The sequence below is a fragment of the Salmo trutta genome, chromosome 8 (assembly GCF_901001165.1).
Source record: "Salmo trutta chromosome 8, fSalTru1.1, whole genome shotgun sequence".
In the NCBI taxonomy this organism is placed as follows: domain Eukaryota; kingdom Metazoa; phylum Chordata; class Actinopteri; order Salmoniformes; family Salmonidae; genus Salmo; species Salmo trutta.
In genome coordinates this window covers 45,813,814-45,830,776 of record NC_042964.1, presented here as the reverse complement: position 1 = coordinate 45,830,776, position 16,963 = coordinate 45,813,814, and the positions used below count along the sequence as shown (strand labels likewise).

Here is a 16,963-nt window from a genome sequence, read left to right as displayed (position 1 = left end):
GCATCAAAGCTGGGACCGAGAGACTGAAAAACAGCTTCTATCTCCAGGCCATCAGACTGTTAAATAGTCACCACTAGCCGGCCTTTGCCCAGGACCCTGGCCTGAATCTTTGACACTGTCACTAGCCAGCTAACAGCCGGTACTCTACCCTTTACCTTAGAGACTGCTTTACCCTATGCTGTACATGGTCATTGAACACTGGTCACTTTAATGTTTACATACTGATTTACCCACTTCATATATATATCCTATATAACTACTGCTGTACACACCTTGTCTATTCATATACTGTCCATACTGTCTACACACACATCATATATACTGTATATATACATATTTATAACTTTTCTCGTTCTGATATTTCATAATTTCTTTCTTTTTACTAGGTACTATTGCTTCACTGTTTTTACTAGGTACTATTGCTTCACTATTGCTTCACTGCTAGAAACACAAGCATTTTGATACACCTGCGATAACATCTGCAAATCTCTGTACGCGACCAATAATCTTTTTGATTTGAGTAGACCCATCCCTTTAACTACCAGGCCCGTCCCTTTAACTACCAGGCCCGTCCCTTTAACTACCAGGCCCGTCCCTTTAACTACCAGACCCATAGCTACCAGACCCGTCCCCATAACTACCAGACCCGTCCCCATAACTACCAGACCCATAGATAAACGTTCACAAAAAAACATAACAATTATTTTAAGAATTATAGATACAGATCTCCTTTATGCAATCGCGGTGTCAGATTTTAAAATAGCTTTTCGGTGAAAGCACATTTTGCAATATTCTGAGTACATAGCCCGGCCATCACGGCTAGCTAATTTGACACCCACCAAGTTTGGCCCTCACCAAACTCAGATTTACTATAAGAAAAATTGGATTACCTTTGCTGTTCTTCGTCAGAATGCACTCCCAGGACTTCTACTTAAACAACAAATGTTGTTTTGGTTCGAAATAATCCATAGTTATATCCAAATAGCTCCGTTTTGTTCGTGCGTTCAAGTCACTATCCGAAGGGTGACACGCCGGCGCATTTCGTGACAAAAAATGACAAAATATTCCATTACCGTACTTCGAAGCATGTCAAACGCTGTTTAAAATAAATTTTTATGCTATTTTTCTCGTAAAATAGCGATAATATTCCAACCGGGCGACGTGTTCATTCAAACACTGAAAGAAAAAAATGGAGTCGTCTCGTGCACGCGCTCCTCAGTATCATTGTTCTCAGCAGGAACACTCACAAAAACCCCTGCTGTTTTTCACCCAGAGACTGGAGAGCTCTCATTCCACTTTCTGGCACCTTCCTAGAGCCAATGGAAGCCTTAGAAAATGTCACGTTACAGCAGAGATGCTGTATTTTTGATAGAGATGCCCTAGAAGGAGAACAAATTGTCAGACAGGGCACTTCCTGTGTAGAATCTTCTCAGGTTTTGGCCTGCCATATGAGTTCTGTTATACTCACAGACACCATTCAAACAGTTTTAGAAACTTTAGAGTGTTTTCTATCCAAATCTATTATATGCATATTCTAGTTTCTGGGCAGGAGTAGTAACCAGATTAAATCGGGTACGGTTTTTAACCGGCCGTGAAAATACTGCCCCCTATCCCAAACAGGTTAACAAACTATAGTCGGTTAGGACATCTACTTTGTGCATGACACAAGTAATTTTTACAACAATTGTTTACAGACAGATTATTTGTGGGTCAGAAGTTTACATACACTAAGTTGAATGTGCCTTTAAACAGGTTGGAAAATTCCAGAGAATCATGGCATGGCTTTAGAAGCTTCTGATAGGCTAATTGACATCATTGAGTCAGTTGGAGGTGTACCTGTGGATGTATTTCAAGGCCTACCTTCAACCTCAGTGCCTCTTTGCTTGACATCATGGGAAGATCAAAAGAAATCAGCCAAGACCTCAGAAAAAAAATTGTAGACCACAAGTCTGGTTCATCCTTGGGAGCAATTTCCAAACGCCTGAAGGTACCATGTTCATCTGTACAAACAATAGTACGCAAGTAGAAACACCATGGGTCCACGCAGCCATCATACCGCTCAGGAAGGAGACGCATTCTGTCTCCTAGAGATGAACGTACTTTGGTGCGAAAAGTGCAAATCAATCCCAGAACAACAGCAAAGGACCCTGTGAAGATGCTGGAGGGAACAGGTACAAAAGTATCTATATCCACAGTAAAACGAGTCCTATATCGGCATAAACTGTAAGGCCACTCAGCAAGGAAGAAGCCACTTCTCCAAAACCGCCATAAAAAAGCCAGACTACGGTTCGCAACTGCACATGGGGACAAAGATCGTACTTTTTGGAGAAATGTCCTCTGGTCTGATGAAACAAAAATAGAACTGTTTGGCCACAATGACCATCGTTATGTTTGGAGGAAAAAGGGGGATGCTTGCAAGCCGAAGAACACCATCCCAACCGTGAAGCACGGGGGTGGTTGCATCATGTTGTGGGGGTGCTTTGCTGCAGGAGGGACTGGTGCACTTCACAAAATAGATGGCATCATGAGGGAGGAAAATTATATATTAAAGCAACATCTCATGACATCAGTCAGGAAGTTAAAGCGTGGTTGTAAATGGGTCTTCCAAATGGACAATGACCCCAAGCATACTTCCAAAGTTGTGACAAAATGGCTTAAGGACAACAATGTCAAGGTATTGGGGTGGCCATCACAAAGCCGTGACCTCAATCCCATAGAAAATATGTGTGCAGAACTGAAAAAGCGTGTGCGAGCAAGGAGGCCTACAAACCTGACTCAGTTACACCAGCTGTCAGGAGAAAAGGGCCAAAATTCACCCAACTTATTGTGGGAAGCTTGTGGAAGGCTACCCAAAACATTTGACCCAAGTTAAACAATGTAAAGGCAATGCTACTAAATAAAAATTGAGAGTATGTAAACTTCTGACCCACTGGGAATGTGATGAAAGAAATAAAAGCTGAAATAAATAATTCCCTCTACTATTATTCTGACATTTCACATTCTTAAAATAAAGTGGTGATCCTAACTGACCTAAAACATGGATTAAATGTCAGGAATTGTGAAAAACTGAGTTTAAAGGTATTTGGCTAAGGTGTTTGTAACCTTCCGACTTCAACTGTACATTCACCATCTTTCATCTAGAGAATATTCTCATGTCAGCCACATTCACAGCATACTGTCACCACAAACACACAGACCTATCAGACACAAAAGTGATTCATTCCATGACTGAAGTTGAAGTCTATTAAAAACCATTAAGTTCCAGTATGGTCGTACAGACACCATCTTGGTGCTCGATCACCACAGTAAAAGTAGGCCAACCAAAGGCGACGACGTCAGATGACTGAGTGACTCCCAACCCATCTCGCTCAATCAGGCTGCGCTAAGCGAACACTGTCATCGAGCGAAAAAGTTCATTAGCTCTACAAGCTAATCATCTCCCCTTTTGCTAATTAACAATCAATTAGAAAACACAGAAGCCTCTTGCTAATTATCAATCACCAACATAGCATGAACCTCGTATATTATCCCTAGTCCTTTTCAATAGAACATTTGTTCTAAAAGTTTTTGGGCCTCAGATGAAACATCCCGCATTACAGTTAGCTTCAAACGCTAACTCTCCCTTTTTTTATTTTTAACCTTTATTTAACTAGGCAAGTCAGTTAAGAACAACCTCTTATTTACAATGACGGCCACTTTTTGATCCACCAGCCACTGTGGCAGGTAGATGGAAAAATTTGTCAGACAAAATATTTTTGCGCCATAATTACCTAAAATAAAAATACACAAGCTGATGTCCATGCCTAATGTTTCTAAAACAAAACATTTATTAGTAAGAAATAATGTGAGAGATAGCACTATTTCATTTTTTGTGACCCGAGAACATATCAGATGAGACAAAATGTTCAGGGTGGGAGGTTACCGTGGTAACCAGGTCACTGGAGTCCTGTCACTTGTCTGTGTGTGAGAGATTTTGGTTCTGACTAGGAGTAGACAACATCTCTTTGCATCAGTTGAAGCAGCAGACTCAAACTTCCATTTAAAAACAGCCAACCTTGTGAACAAAACAATGTAAATAGCCAAGAAACACGAGGACAAAGTCTCACTTTGTAGACTTTCGAGTAAATTTGACCAACTTTGATGCCTGTGCGCAGCGCCTCCAAAAATGAATCAGCATAGTGCACAAATCTTTCCTGCCAGGCAGTGTTGCTTCATGAGGTGGGATATAGATTGATATTTATTTGTGCGATTAGCAGCTATGAAACAAAACGGCAGAAATACTTTGAAAACAACTACTGCAGTATTTTCCTCGCACGTGCTCATACTTGACTTTTTCCACTATATTTGTATTCGTAAATGTAATGCCCGCACTGTAGAGCCCTGCAAATTGACCACCCATTTACGTGGCTGGTGAAATTGTCATTTTTTTACCAATCAATACCTAAATCTACCCGCATTTGTGGATGTTAATTTTATGGCCTGGCTGGCTCTTTGTAGCGACATAAGCTAATACACAACACTCACCTAGCGCTTTGAGCTAGGATTGTTGTTTTGGCTTTGGTGTTAGCTCCAGTGTGTGTTTGTGTGTTAGCTCCAGTGTTAGTGTCGCTAGCTCCAGTGTTAGTGTCGCTAGCTCCAGTGTGTGTTTGTGTGTTAGCTCCAGTGTTAGTGTCGCTAGCTCCAGTGTTAGTGTCGCTAGCTCCAGTGTTAGTGTCGCTAGCTCCAGTGTTAGTGTCGCTAGCTCCAGTGTGTGTTTGTGTGTTAGCTCCAGTGTGTGTTTGTGTGTTAGCTCCAGTGTTAGTGTCGCTAGCTCCAGTGTTAGTGTCGCTAGCTCCAGTGTTAGTGTCGCTAGCTCCAGTGTGTGTTTGTGTGTTAGCTCCAGTGTTAGTGTCGCTAGCTCCAGTGTTAGTGTCACTAGCTCCAGTGTGTGTTTGTGCTAGCTCCAGTGTTAGTGTCGCTAGCTCCAGTGTGTGTTTGTGTGTTAGCTCCAGTGTTAGTGTCGCTAGCTCCAGTGTGTGTTTGTGTGTTAGCTCCAGTGTTAGCGTCGCTAGCTCCAGTTTGCGTGTTAGCTCCAGTGTTAGCGTCGCTAGCTCCAGTGTTTGTATTTGTGCTGATGCAGGCATGTGAGTGTGGAGTGTTTTGGGAGGGAGGGAGAGAGCAGAAGGCAGCCTGTGGGAGAGCAGCTGTGATATGGATGGAGAGTTTAGAGGACGTACGCTGCTGCTTGAAGCCCAAGCTGAAGAGGGATATGAGAGCTGGGGATCAGACCAACACTTGCTTTTAATTGCTGTGCTGTTCTGCAGATGAGAGGCCCCATGGAATCTGTAGTTTATTTCCCAACAGATTATTTTTATTTTGGCCGTGTAGGTAAATTGCACTACTGTGAAGGGATGGATGTGCTGCCTCATGGGAAATGTAGTGTTTTGGGTAGTTGCAGTGTACATTTTATTATGAGAGAACGGATGATGTGGGTAGTGTAGTTTCTTTGTAGGTGTTATATGGGATGGCAGGTAGCCTAGTGGTTAGAGCGTTGGACTGGTAATCGAAAGGTTGTAAGATCGAATCCCCGAGCTGACAAGGTACATATCTGTCGTTCTTCCCCTGAACAAAGCAGTTAACACAATGTTCCTAGGCCGTCATTGAAAATAAGAATTTGTTCTTAACTGACTTGCCTAGTTAAATAAAGGTTAAAAAATGGGTTACAGTGTAATTATTGTGGTGAAAATGCCTTGCGCAAGTGAAGTTGTTACATTCTGGTGTAAATGTGCCGAGAGGAACAAATGAGGTGCTTTGGGGTTATGTAGTTTTTTCTATTGTGCTGAAGGCAGACATGATGCCCCATGGGAAATACAGTTTCTTCTATTACAGGGTAATTGTGTGGTGGGGCATTGCTGTGATGCCTCATGGGAAATGTAGTTTCTTCTATCAGTGTAATTGAACAGTGGGGTAGAGATGAGATGCCACATGGGAATTGTAGGTTTGCCGGTTAATACAGCCGTCTGCCCTTATCAGTGAACAGCAGAGATAAATTGAGTACTCAATAGCAGCACGGACTCTGGGGGGCTCCGAGGCCCTACAGACAAACACAGAGACACAACCAATCACTCACCTATCATAGGCAGTAAAGATAGACAGTTCTGAGACATACAGGCTGACTCTTTTGTCGTGGTGTACTCAATGGCCTTTTGCAGTACTTTCAACCAACTTTGTCTGGTTGACAGCTTGCCATCGACCCCCTCACCCTAAACCCCCCATGGGTTCCTGTCATGTCCCATCAACCCCCAAGCCCCCATTCCCCCCCCCCCCCCACCCCCCCCGGCCATTACACTGTGGAGTGTGCAAAAGCATGCCCCTTCCTCCTGACTGTTCGATACCTCATTAACCAGTAAGAGTTCGTGTTGAACGCCTAATGGACACTTTGATATCGACCCTAGCTCTCATACCCACACACACACCGCCAGCAGCAGTGCTCTGAGGGCCTTGTGACATGTCCAGGGTGACAGTGACACGCGCCACTAGCCAAGCTCTATTTCCCCTGGCCCGACCACACACACACACACACTCCTGCCTCCCCCGCACCCTGGGGTCAGGAGAGGAGAGAGAGACAGAGGGGGGAAGTGAGGGTTGGAGAGTGGGTGTAGGTCATTTAAACTTCTGTCACTTCACAGTGGGTGATCTCATGGGGAGAGACAATAAAAGAGAGAAATAGAAACAAACTATTACTGCTACTCTAACCTAGGTCTGCCAACTCATCTTTAGCCAACTCATCTTTAGCTATGTCTATTGGGTTCCCTTTTTTTATACTTTCTTTTGTTGTATCATACTCATTTAGGCTGGTTTATATGGTCAACATTTTCTTTCAGTGGAAAATGACCTACAAGAGACATGATTACATTGGTCTGTCTGTGTATTTTACCATCAAATGCACTTGTGTAGGTCAAATCTCGAAGTTCTCAGCCTGTGTGTGTCTCTACCTGGTGTGTGTGTGTGTGTGTGTGTGTGTGTGTGGAGATGAAGTAGGCCCACATACCTTTTTAAAAACCTTGTTCACAATGTTTCTATCTAAGAGTAGGGCTGTGGTCATGACATTTCATCAGCCGTTGATTGTCAAGCTAATAACTGCCGGTCTCACGGTAATTTACCGTTAATTAACATAAACACATTCAGCATCTCCTGGCTTCCACACACTGCCTCCAAGCCACTGATGCAGACCGTTGGAACATCTACATTTTTAAAAGTCTAATAAATCCATGTAATATAGCCTACACCTTCACAATAAATCCATTATTTATTCTAAAACAGATCTAAAGAAACATGATATGAAGAAAATGTAGACTATTTCAGATGAACAGAATAGCATACTCTGAGTTGTCCTTATGTTAGGCCCTGATCTGGCTATCCTGTGGTTAATTTGCATGCCAGCCAGGTAGGCTATACTCCTGTTGTAAAGAGAAGCAATGTGCTTAATATTAGGACAGTTTATAAATATAGTAGGTCTAGCCTATAGAAAGCTGATGGGACCCTCCTCTTTTTAATAGAGCCCATTACTCTATTTTCTCACACAATTGCATAGCCTAAAGAAATGTTGCTACATGAGCTCATAGACTCTCATGAAGTGTTTGATCAGATTTTCGCTAACATTTGCATTGATGTCAGAGTGATTAGAGGGACAATAGAGTGCTGAGTACCAGGCAGTTAGCAAGTTTGGTAGGCTACTAATGACCATCAGCAGTATCAGAGCTTGGAGAAGCCTAGTGACCGTGACTAAGCGGTCACATGGAATTTGACTGCGGTCATGACTCGTGACCGTCGGTGTGACGGTAATACGGTCACCGTAACAGCCCTATCCCAGAGTGTATATGTGTGTGTGTATAGCCTATATAACGTGGTGCGTTATGTGCCTGCACTCACGGAAGCCAGGTCCTCTGATGGGGCGCTCCCCTGTCGTTGGTCCTCCTTAACTCGTTGAACCATCGGTTTCGGGGCGCTGTCATGCCACATTGTACCCCTCGCTGCCTGAAAGCCCCCGACAGACCACACTGCTGGAGCTACCAGCATGCACCGGGGCCTGTCCCAGTATGCCTCACAGGGACTTCAGAGGGACACACACACACGCGCGCATGCAGACACGCAGTCACACACACACACACACAGGCAGACATATCGTACTCACACACACAGACATGCACAGATGGCACACACACTCCCACACACACTCCCACACACAGCCTCCAGGGAGCAGTCTCTGACGAAGACTGCTGTGATTAAAAGAGGGGCTTTTCAAATCAAATCCATGTTACTAGGATGTCTGGAGAGACATGGGGAGAACACTCACCATGCACTATTCATTGGAAAGACAGACAGCCAGTGGTGTGGTTCTCTCTGTGAAGGATATCACTTAAAGATGAACTATGCAGAAATAGCTCCACCATTTCCTGGTTGCTAAAATTCTAATAGTTTGCCTAATTTCAGTTTATGTTACAAAACAAGCAAGTATAGTGTAGCGAATCATTGTACCATCTAAAACCCTGAAATGTAATTTCCATAACCAAAAATATTGTATTTTCAGCTGTTTGAAGCTGGTGTACAAAACTGAAAGTAAAAGACTGAAAAACTAAACTTAAGAATAGGAAGCATAGAAATAACACACATAGAACAGATTTACAGCTTCATAGTCTTGCTTTCAATGAGAATGACAGATCTATAACTCCATTTCTATGTGAATTTGGTCATGATGCCCAAAAAGTAACATTTTGCAGCTTTAAGACTAACACCCAGGACTGCAGAGTAAGATAAGCCTGGAAAGAACTACGAAGCGAGGAGTAGTTGTTCTTCACAAGTACAGAGGCAGACTGTTCAGAAGATAAATTGGACTCGGATACCAGTTGTTAATCCATTGCTGACTATTCATAAGATGGAATACATTTGGTCTCTCTTTTTGTGTTTTGGGGGAAAGAAAGAAAGAAAGAAAGAAAGAAAGAAAGAAAGAAAGAAAGAAAGAAAGAAAGAAAGAAAGAGGGATGTTTTGCAAGTCAGAGAAGGCATCGGGTATATAATACGACTGATACTTAGTGTTGCTAACGAGCGTTAGCTTTGTTGTACAAAATGAAGAACATTATTCCAGATTGACTATAATGGGGTTCTAAGGCATCACCTGCATTGAGTCAGACACTATGGTAATGAATGTACTCTCTGTACCAAAAACAGGATGCACATGATCTGTTCATCCTGAACCAGAAAGAATAGTCACTCACACACCTCCTGCCAAAAACCTGCCATCTAGCACATTCACAGCCTTGCACCAAAACACCACCTGATCTTACACTCTCACATACACACATGTAGAGACACACACACACAATCTCCAAAACACCACCTGAGCTTGCACTCTCACATACACACGTAGAGACACACACACACAATCTCCAAAACACCACCTGAGCTTGCACTCTAACATATACACTTGTAGAGACACACACACAATCTCCAAAACACCACCTGAGCTTGCACTCTCACATACACACGTAGAGACACACACACACAATCTCCAAAACACCACCTGAGCTTGCACTCTCACATACACACATGTAGAGACACACACACACACACACACACAATCTCCAAAACACCACCTGTGTATAGTGATCCACCAAACACACTCTTACTTAGTCTTATTCTACACACTCAACACACTGACCAACAACACCATATTCCCACCACCTCCCAGTCTACCAGGTAGTGACAGGTTGTTCTCCAACACCATATTCCCACCACCTCCCAGTCTGCCAGGTAGTGACAGGTTGTTCTCCAACACCATATTCCCACCACCTCCCAGTCTACCAGGTAGTGACAGGTTGTTCACCAACACCATATTCCCACCACCTCCCAGTCTGCCAGGTAGTGACAGGTTGTTCACCAACACCATATTCCCACCACCTCCCAGTCTGCCAGGTAGTGACAGGTTGTTCACCAACACCATATTCCCACCACCTCCCAGTCTGCCAGGTAGTGACAGATTGTTCACCAACACCATATTCCCACCACCTCCCAGTCTACCAGGTAGTGACAGGTTGTTCACCAACACCATATTCCCACCACCTCCCAGTCTACCAGGTAGTGACAGGTTGTTCACCAACACCATATTCCCACCACCTCCCAGTCTGCCAGGTAGTGACAGGTTGTTCACCAACACCATATTCCCACCACCTCCCAGTCTGCCAGGTAGTGACAGGTTGTTCACCAACACCATATTCCCACCACCTCCCAGTCTACCAGGTAGTGACAGGTTGTTCACCAACACCATATTCCCACCACCTCCCAGTCTACCAGGTAGTGACAGGTTGTTCACCAACACCATATTCCCACCACCTCCCAGTCTACCAGGTAGTGACAGGTTGTTCACCAACACCATATTCCCACCACCTCCCAGTCTGCCAGGTAGTGACAGGTTGTTCACCAACACCATATTCCCACCACCTCCCAGTCTACCAGGTAGTGACAGGTTGTTCACCAACACCATATTCCCACCACCTCCCAGTCTACCAGGTAGTGACAGGTTGTTCACCAACACCATATTCCCACCACCTCCCAGTCTGCCAGGTAGTGACAGGTTGTTCTCCAACACCATATTCCCACCACCTCCCAGTCTGCCAGGTAGTGACAGGTTGTTCTCCAACACCATATTCCCACCACCTCCCAGTCTGCCAGGTAGTGACAGGTTGTTCACCAACACCATATTCCCAACACCTCCCAGTCTGCCAGGTCGTGACAGGTTGTTCACCAACACCATATTCCCACCACCTCCCAGTCTGCCAGGTAGTGACAGGTTGTTCACCAACACCATATTCCCACCACCTCCCAGTCTGCCAGGTAGTGACAGGTTGTTCACCAACACCATATTCCCACCACCTCCCAGTCTGCCAGGTAGTGACAGGTTGTTCACCAACACCATATTCCCACCACCTCCCAGTCTGCCAGGTAGTGACAGGTTGTTCACCAACACCATATTCCCACCACCTCCCAGTCTGCCAGGTAGTGACAGGTTGTTCACCAACACCATATTCCCACCACCTCCCAGTCTGCCAGGTAGTGACAGGTTGTTCACCAACACCATATTCCCACCATCTCCCAGTCTGCCAGGTAGTGACAGGTTGTTCACCAACACCATATTCCCACCATCTCCCAGTCTGCCAGGTAGTGACAGGTTGTTCACCAACACCATATTCCCACCATCTCCCAGTCTGCCAGGTAGTGACAGGTTGTTCACCAACACCATATTCCCACCATCTCCCAGTCTGCCAGGTAGTGACAGGTTGTTCACCAACACCATATTCCCACCATCTCCCAGTCTGCCAGGTAGTGACAGGTTGTTCACCAACACCATATTCCCACCACCTCCCAGTCTGCCAGGTAGTGGCAGGTTGTTCACCAACACCAACCTGGTTTAGATGGGACCAGGGGGATCTGTCTGGCATATGGAGCTCTGTGGGGTCATACAGTACTATTATATCTCTCATTCTCTCTCTCCTCTTTCTCCCACACTCTCTCGTTCTTCCTCCTCTCCCCCCTACTATCATTCTGAAATACACAAAGCCTATCCTATTTATTCGTTTAGTTGAGATATTTGTTTCCGTATTCTTTTTGTTTGCTGGTTTATTGGCTAGTGATTGTCCTACTCCAGTGGAAGTAGAGACCGTCTGGTGGCTGTGAAAAGGGTCCTGAAAGGGCTTTTCTGGAACAGCATATGGGCCCATATTAGGAGGATGCTAGGCACACATCCACACACTGGTTTCCTGCTCTCACATACTGTACTGAAGACAACAGCAGGAGACGGTCTGTCAGGAAGGCACCCCTTAGTTAAAGGACAAAGAGCTTGGCTAGCTGTCTGGCAGCTCCCTTTCATTCATATAGTAATGCCTCCATATAGTCCCCTGCTATTGGCCAGGACCAAATATGAGGTCATTATTGAGATGGGATTACTCTAAAATGTCTCCAAAGCAGACGGTAGGTGGGTCGGTGGTGGATGAAAGGAAATGACAAGATGATGGAATTCAATCCAGGCACGGGGCACCAAAATACTTTTAACATGGCGTATCCAGACCCCTCCCAGCCACTCAAATGTCACCGGAGACCTCTGAAGTAAGACATTAATGCTATTGACTAGGAACTTCATATGGTCACATCTGTTTGGTAAGGAGATATGTGAACATCTGCTGTCCCCTTTTCTAAATTCTCACTCTTAATTAGCTTTGATTGATAGCTTATGCAGCGGGTTGCAGTTTTCGACACCCCACGCACACAGTCTCTCACACACACACCACTCTCTCTCTCCAGCTCTCCATCACACACACTTTATCACACACACAGCGGTACGATCCAGCTGTACTGAAGTATGTTTTTCTTCCAGACCCTCGTGTGTTCTGGGTTGCTATCACATGAACCAGTGTATACCAGCTAGCTAAGCAATTAAACCCGATGCAGAATCCACGCTCTGCAGTTTTCAACATCTGCCGTCCCCCCATAATCTATGTTTGTTTCCTTGGCCGGGAGTCTCATCTGTTCTCCGGATCAGTTATGATGCATGATGGAACCCTCTGTGGTTAATATGGTACTGTATAGAGTAGACTCTCACCCCCCTTCTCCTCCCTCAGCCTTTGACTCACTCTCTTCCACTCTTCACCCTCTCACCCCTTCTCTCCTCCTTATCCGTCCCCTCTTCTCATCCCTTATTTTTCCTCTCCTCCACCCCTTCTCCTCACTCCTATTCTCCCCCCTTCAACGCCTTTGACCCCTTTCTCTTCCCCACTCCTCTCCCCTCTCCCAATTCTCCCCTATCACCCATTTTCTCCTCTTCAACCCACCCTCCATCTTGTGAATCCTCCCTCCCCCCTTCTCCTCACCCACTTTTTCCCTGACTGACCCGAGACACACACTCCAAAAGCCTCCCCATCGATCACACTGGCAGGAAGGAGCCAGAGCTGAGGCTGGGTTAGCTTGGGTTGGAGGAGAGAGAGGAGGGCTGGCCAGAGCCATGTAGAGCTAAACCGCTCAGTCACAGTGCAGAGCACCGTCCTCGTTTGGAGCTTTTCAGCCTCTATACACACACACGGACAGACAATACCCACAGTCTCTCTTGACCGTACCCGGACATTTCCTTTCTGTCTCTCTCTCTCATTTTGCTCTTCTCCACCCCCTCCCTCCATCTCTCTCCCTCTCTCAACCTCCCTCCACCATCCCTCGGTCCCGTCATGCTGTGTCCTGTGACTAATCGTCAGGCTCAGTCAATGGGACTAAATGGACACTCTGGCATAACAAGAGGTCAATATGCCCAGCGCTGCCTGTCTGCCGCTCCTCGCTCGCTCGCTCTCTGTCTTTCTGTCAATTCAATTCAATTCGCTTTATTGGCATGACGTAACAATGTACATATTGCCAAAGCTTACTTTGGATATTTACAATATAAAAAATAAATAAAAATGAGAATCAAAAATTGTCAACGGGACAACAGTAACAACAATAACCAACGGTCAATATAACCATACATTCAACAATAACAATAATCATACAGTTGAGGACATGTGCAGGTTTATTGGTCTGTCAGACACTGTCCCTCATCTTATGGCAGGCAGCAATGTAGTGCGCTGCCAACCCACAGCTCTCTGCGTCCTCCCCCAACAGGATGGGTAGCCTATCCTCATCAGAGAGGTCTTTAAAACCTTGAATAAGGATTTCAAATTTGGGGAAATGACACTCTCTAATTGTTTTATATTTTTGGCATTTTGTCAGGAAATGCAGCTCCGTCTCAGGTTCTGCTGTTGTGCAGTGGTTGCACAGCCTTTCCTCTACAGGGAGCCAGGTTTTCCTGTGTCTACCCTTCTCAATGGCAAGGCTGTGCTCACTGAGCCTGTACTTTGTCAAGGTTTTTCTAAGGTTTTGATCAGTAACCATGGTCAAATATTTAGCCATAGTGTACTGTCGATTTAGGGCCAGATAGCACTGCATTTTGCTTTGTGTTTGTGCTTGTGTTTCCCAATAAGCAATGTAGTTTTGTTTTGACTGTGTTGTAATTTGGTTTATTCTGATTGATTGGATGTTCTGGTCCTGAGGCTTCAGTGTGTTAGTAGAACAGGTTTGTGAACTCAGCCCCAGGACCAGCTGGGTGAGGGGACTCTTTTCTTTGCTCAGCTCTTGGCATTGCAGGGCTTGGTAATGATATGAGAGGGGGTCACTGTATTTTAGATGTTTCCAAAACTTAATTGCTCTTTTTTGAGTTTTTATTATTAGTGGATATTGGCCTAATTCTGCCAGGCATGCATTGTTTGTAGTTTTCCTCTGGACACGTAGGAGAATCTTACAGAACTCTGCATGTAGGGTTTCAATGGGGTGTTTGTCCCATTTGATGAAATCTTGTTTTGCAAGTGGACCCCACCGTCTTTCTGTCTCTCTCTGTGTCTCTCTGTCAGTATCGCTCTCTGTCTTTCTGTCTTTCTCTCACTTTCTCTCACTCACTCTCATCTGAGCCGAAGCATCACAAGTCAAATCTTGTCTATCCAAGCCAGGCTAATCTCCCACACTTACACAAAGACTAAGGATGGGGGAGAAAAATCACTACAGTTACATTTGACGATATATTGTTTTGACAATATTATTGTTGTGCTAGTTGCACATCACAACTAAAGTATTTTCCTTCATAGCTTGTTCTCCATCTTCTTTTTAAGTAGGAAGCCAATTTGTTTTCAGCACATTTACATGACTGATCAAAACTTGTTTTCTCATGACTCTCTTGTTCCTCTGCCTCAGACATATGGTGAGCAATATGTTTGGAACAACAAATCACAGTATCGAATCGTAATACATATGTGATCAGTTTATTTAATCTTTATTTAACTAGGCAAGTCAGTTAAGAACAAATTCTTATTTACAATGACGACCTACCGGGGAACAGTGGGTTAACTGCCTTGTTCAGGGGCAGAAGGATAGATTTTTACCTTGTCAGCTCGGGGATTCGATCCAATAACCTTTCGGTTACTGGCTACCTGCCGTCCCTACATAACGTAGCAGCACCTAAGTATGGTGTTAATATCGTCATTCCCAGACATAGACACACATATACAAGCACAATCTACTTCATTTACAGACCTCAATATCCTACAGGATTCTGACTTCCTGACTCTATTCCCACCATTCACTGCTCTCAGGGCCCTCGCCGACTAATCACCTGCCCTTGTGATGCAGTACAATCACAATACAGGTCTGATTTCATCACTAGCGTAGGCAGGTAGTGCGCCTTTCTTACCCTGCTGGCCTATCGCTGAAACGTGAATGCATTTTGATTGTAATGAAATGCTAAATAGGGAGGCTCTAAAAGCTAGCTCGCTGTATAGACGAGAGCCACTTGGCTTGATTGCTCACTGTTGTTAGCTGTTAGCACGTGGGTTAGCGGTTAGCATCCGTGTTTCCTATTGATCTGATGATGACCTAGCTGTTTTTGTTGTTACCATGTGCAAGGCAGTGCTACCAATGAAGCCTGTCAACATGTGTATTATGAATGTATGGGTGGGAATGTGTTTGTCGGTGCGTGTTGATAGTCTAAAGTGGCGTCCTCCACTTGTGTCCTTCTCATTCATCTGCACTGAGACGATTTTCAATGAAGGAAAGGAGACGAGTCGAGGAGGCTACGTTAGAGAGTTGAGATGCACCCAATGTGTTTCTCTCCACAGCATTCAATCTGGTTTAGTTGCAACACTAATGCATGTTCTCTTTCTCTCTCTCTCAGGTGACAGAGTATCTCAACGGTCAGGAGTCTGCCAAGACTGCCAGGGTAAGTCTCTCTCGCTCTCGCTCGCTCTCTCTCGCTCGCTCGACACAATACAAATTCAGCCTAGCTTTATTGGCATGACAGGTAACCCGGTGTTTCCAAAGCTGTAATTACAACTCCTAGTAGAAGACAGGAGCTCTCCTTCATTTCTCTGCTCCCTCTGTCTTTCTCTCCACCTGTCTGTTCTCTGAAGACATTACACATCTCATTGGCAGGCAGTGCTGTCCTAAATGGACACTGGCCCACAGTCTGTGCAGGCCCACGCTGATGGAAAGAAAGCAAGGGGTGGAGAGGGAGAGATGGCATCCCCATGGCACACAGGCCTATGGCCGCCTCCACACACCCCAGGGTCCGCTCACAGCACAGCAACCAATCCAAATGCAGGTGGTTCTACCTGTTTAGGTACACTAGCCAATCGTTTAGTCAGATGACAAAGCATATACAAAAAGTATTAGCCCAGTTTCAATCCTAATACTCCTAGTTATGCAGTAACTGTTTACTGTATCTTGCCCAAGAGCATAACCCAATGACCTTATATAGATTAGTTTGTCTAATCTTGGGGTGCTTGTTTTACCTGCTTTATGGTAAACAGGTGGCATCCATTTATCCTCCTTAAACACTGTGACCTTCAAGAAGGCACAGTTCTCTCCAACAGCCAGTCACAAGACAAACACTCTCACTGCTTTGACATATTGTCCAATCACACAACGCCATGCTCAAACAATCATCCAATCAAAGGCAAAATTGGTGCAAATGAGATGTAGTTCTCCAAAAGGCCGGAAGGAGTGACGAGGCATCGACGGAAAAGGAAAAGAAACAGGAAAGCCGACATTGACGACATGGCAGCCGCTTCCTAACGACTAGAGCAAGTTAGCATGGTCGCTAATTAGCTGTGAATCGTCATGTTGACAGCTGAACACACACTGCTTATGAGGAGAGGGGCCCTTGGTTGGTGTCGTGAAACATCTCTCACACACACACACACACACGACTTCTTGCGTACACACCTAGAATGCCCCCTCACACACACTACCACCGCCCTTCCCATTGCGCGTCAAACGGAACGTTTAGCAGGAAATTGCTTGGATGCTTGATGAGGGATGCAGAGCTCAGCGGAGTGGATTTAATGGAATAGAGGGAATAGACAGG

General features: G+C 45.0%; 1 protein-coding gene across 1 annotated transcript in view; it reads left to right on the top strand.

Moving 5' to 3' along the window:
• The window catches only part of LOC115199103 (staphylococcal nuclease domain-containing protein 1), a 351,451-nt gene that overhangs the window by 332,059 nt on the left and 2,429 nt on the right, over window positions 1-16,963 (top strand). The window contains exon 23 of the mRNA XM_029761673.1: window positions 15,773-15,817. Within this exon, the coding sequence (XP_029617533.1) occupies window positions 15,773-15,817 (45 nt within the window). The remainder of the gene's footprint in view (window positions 1-15,772; window positions 15,818-16,963) is intronic.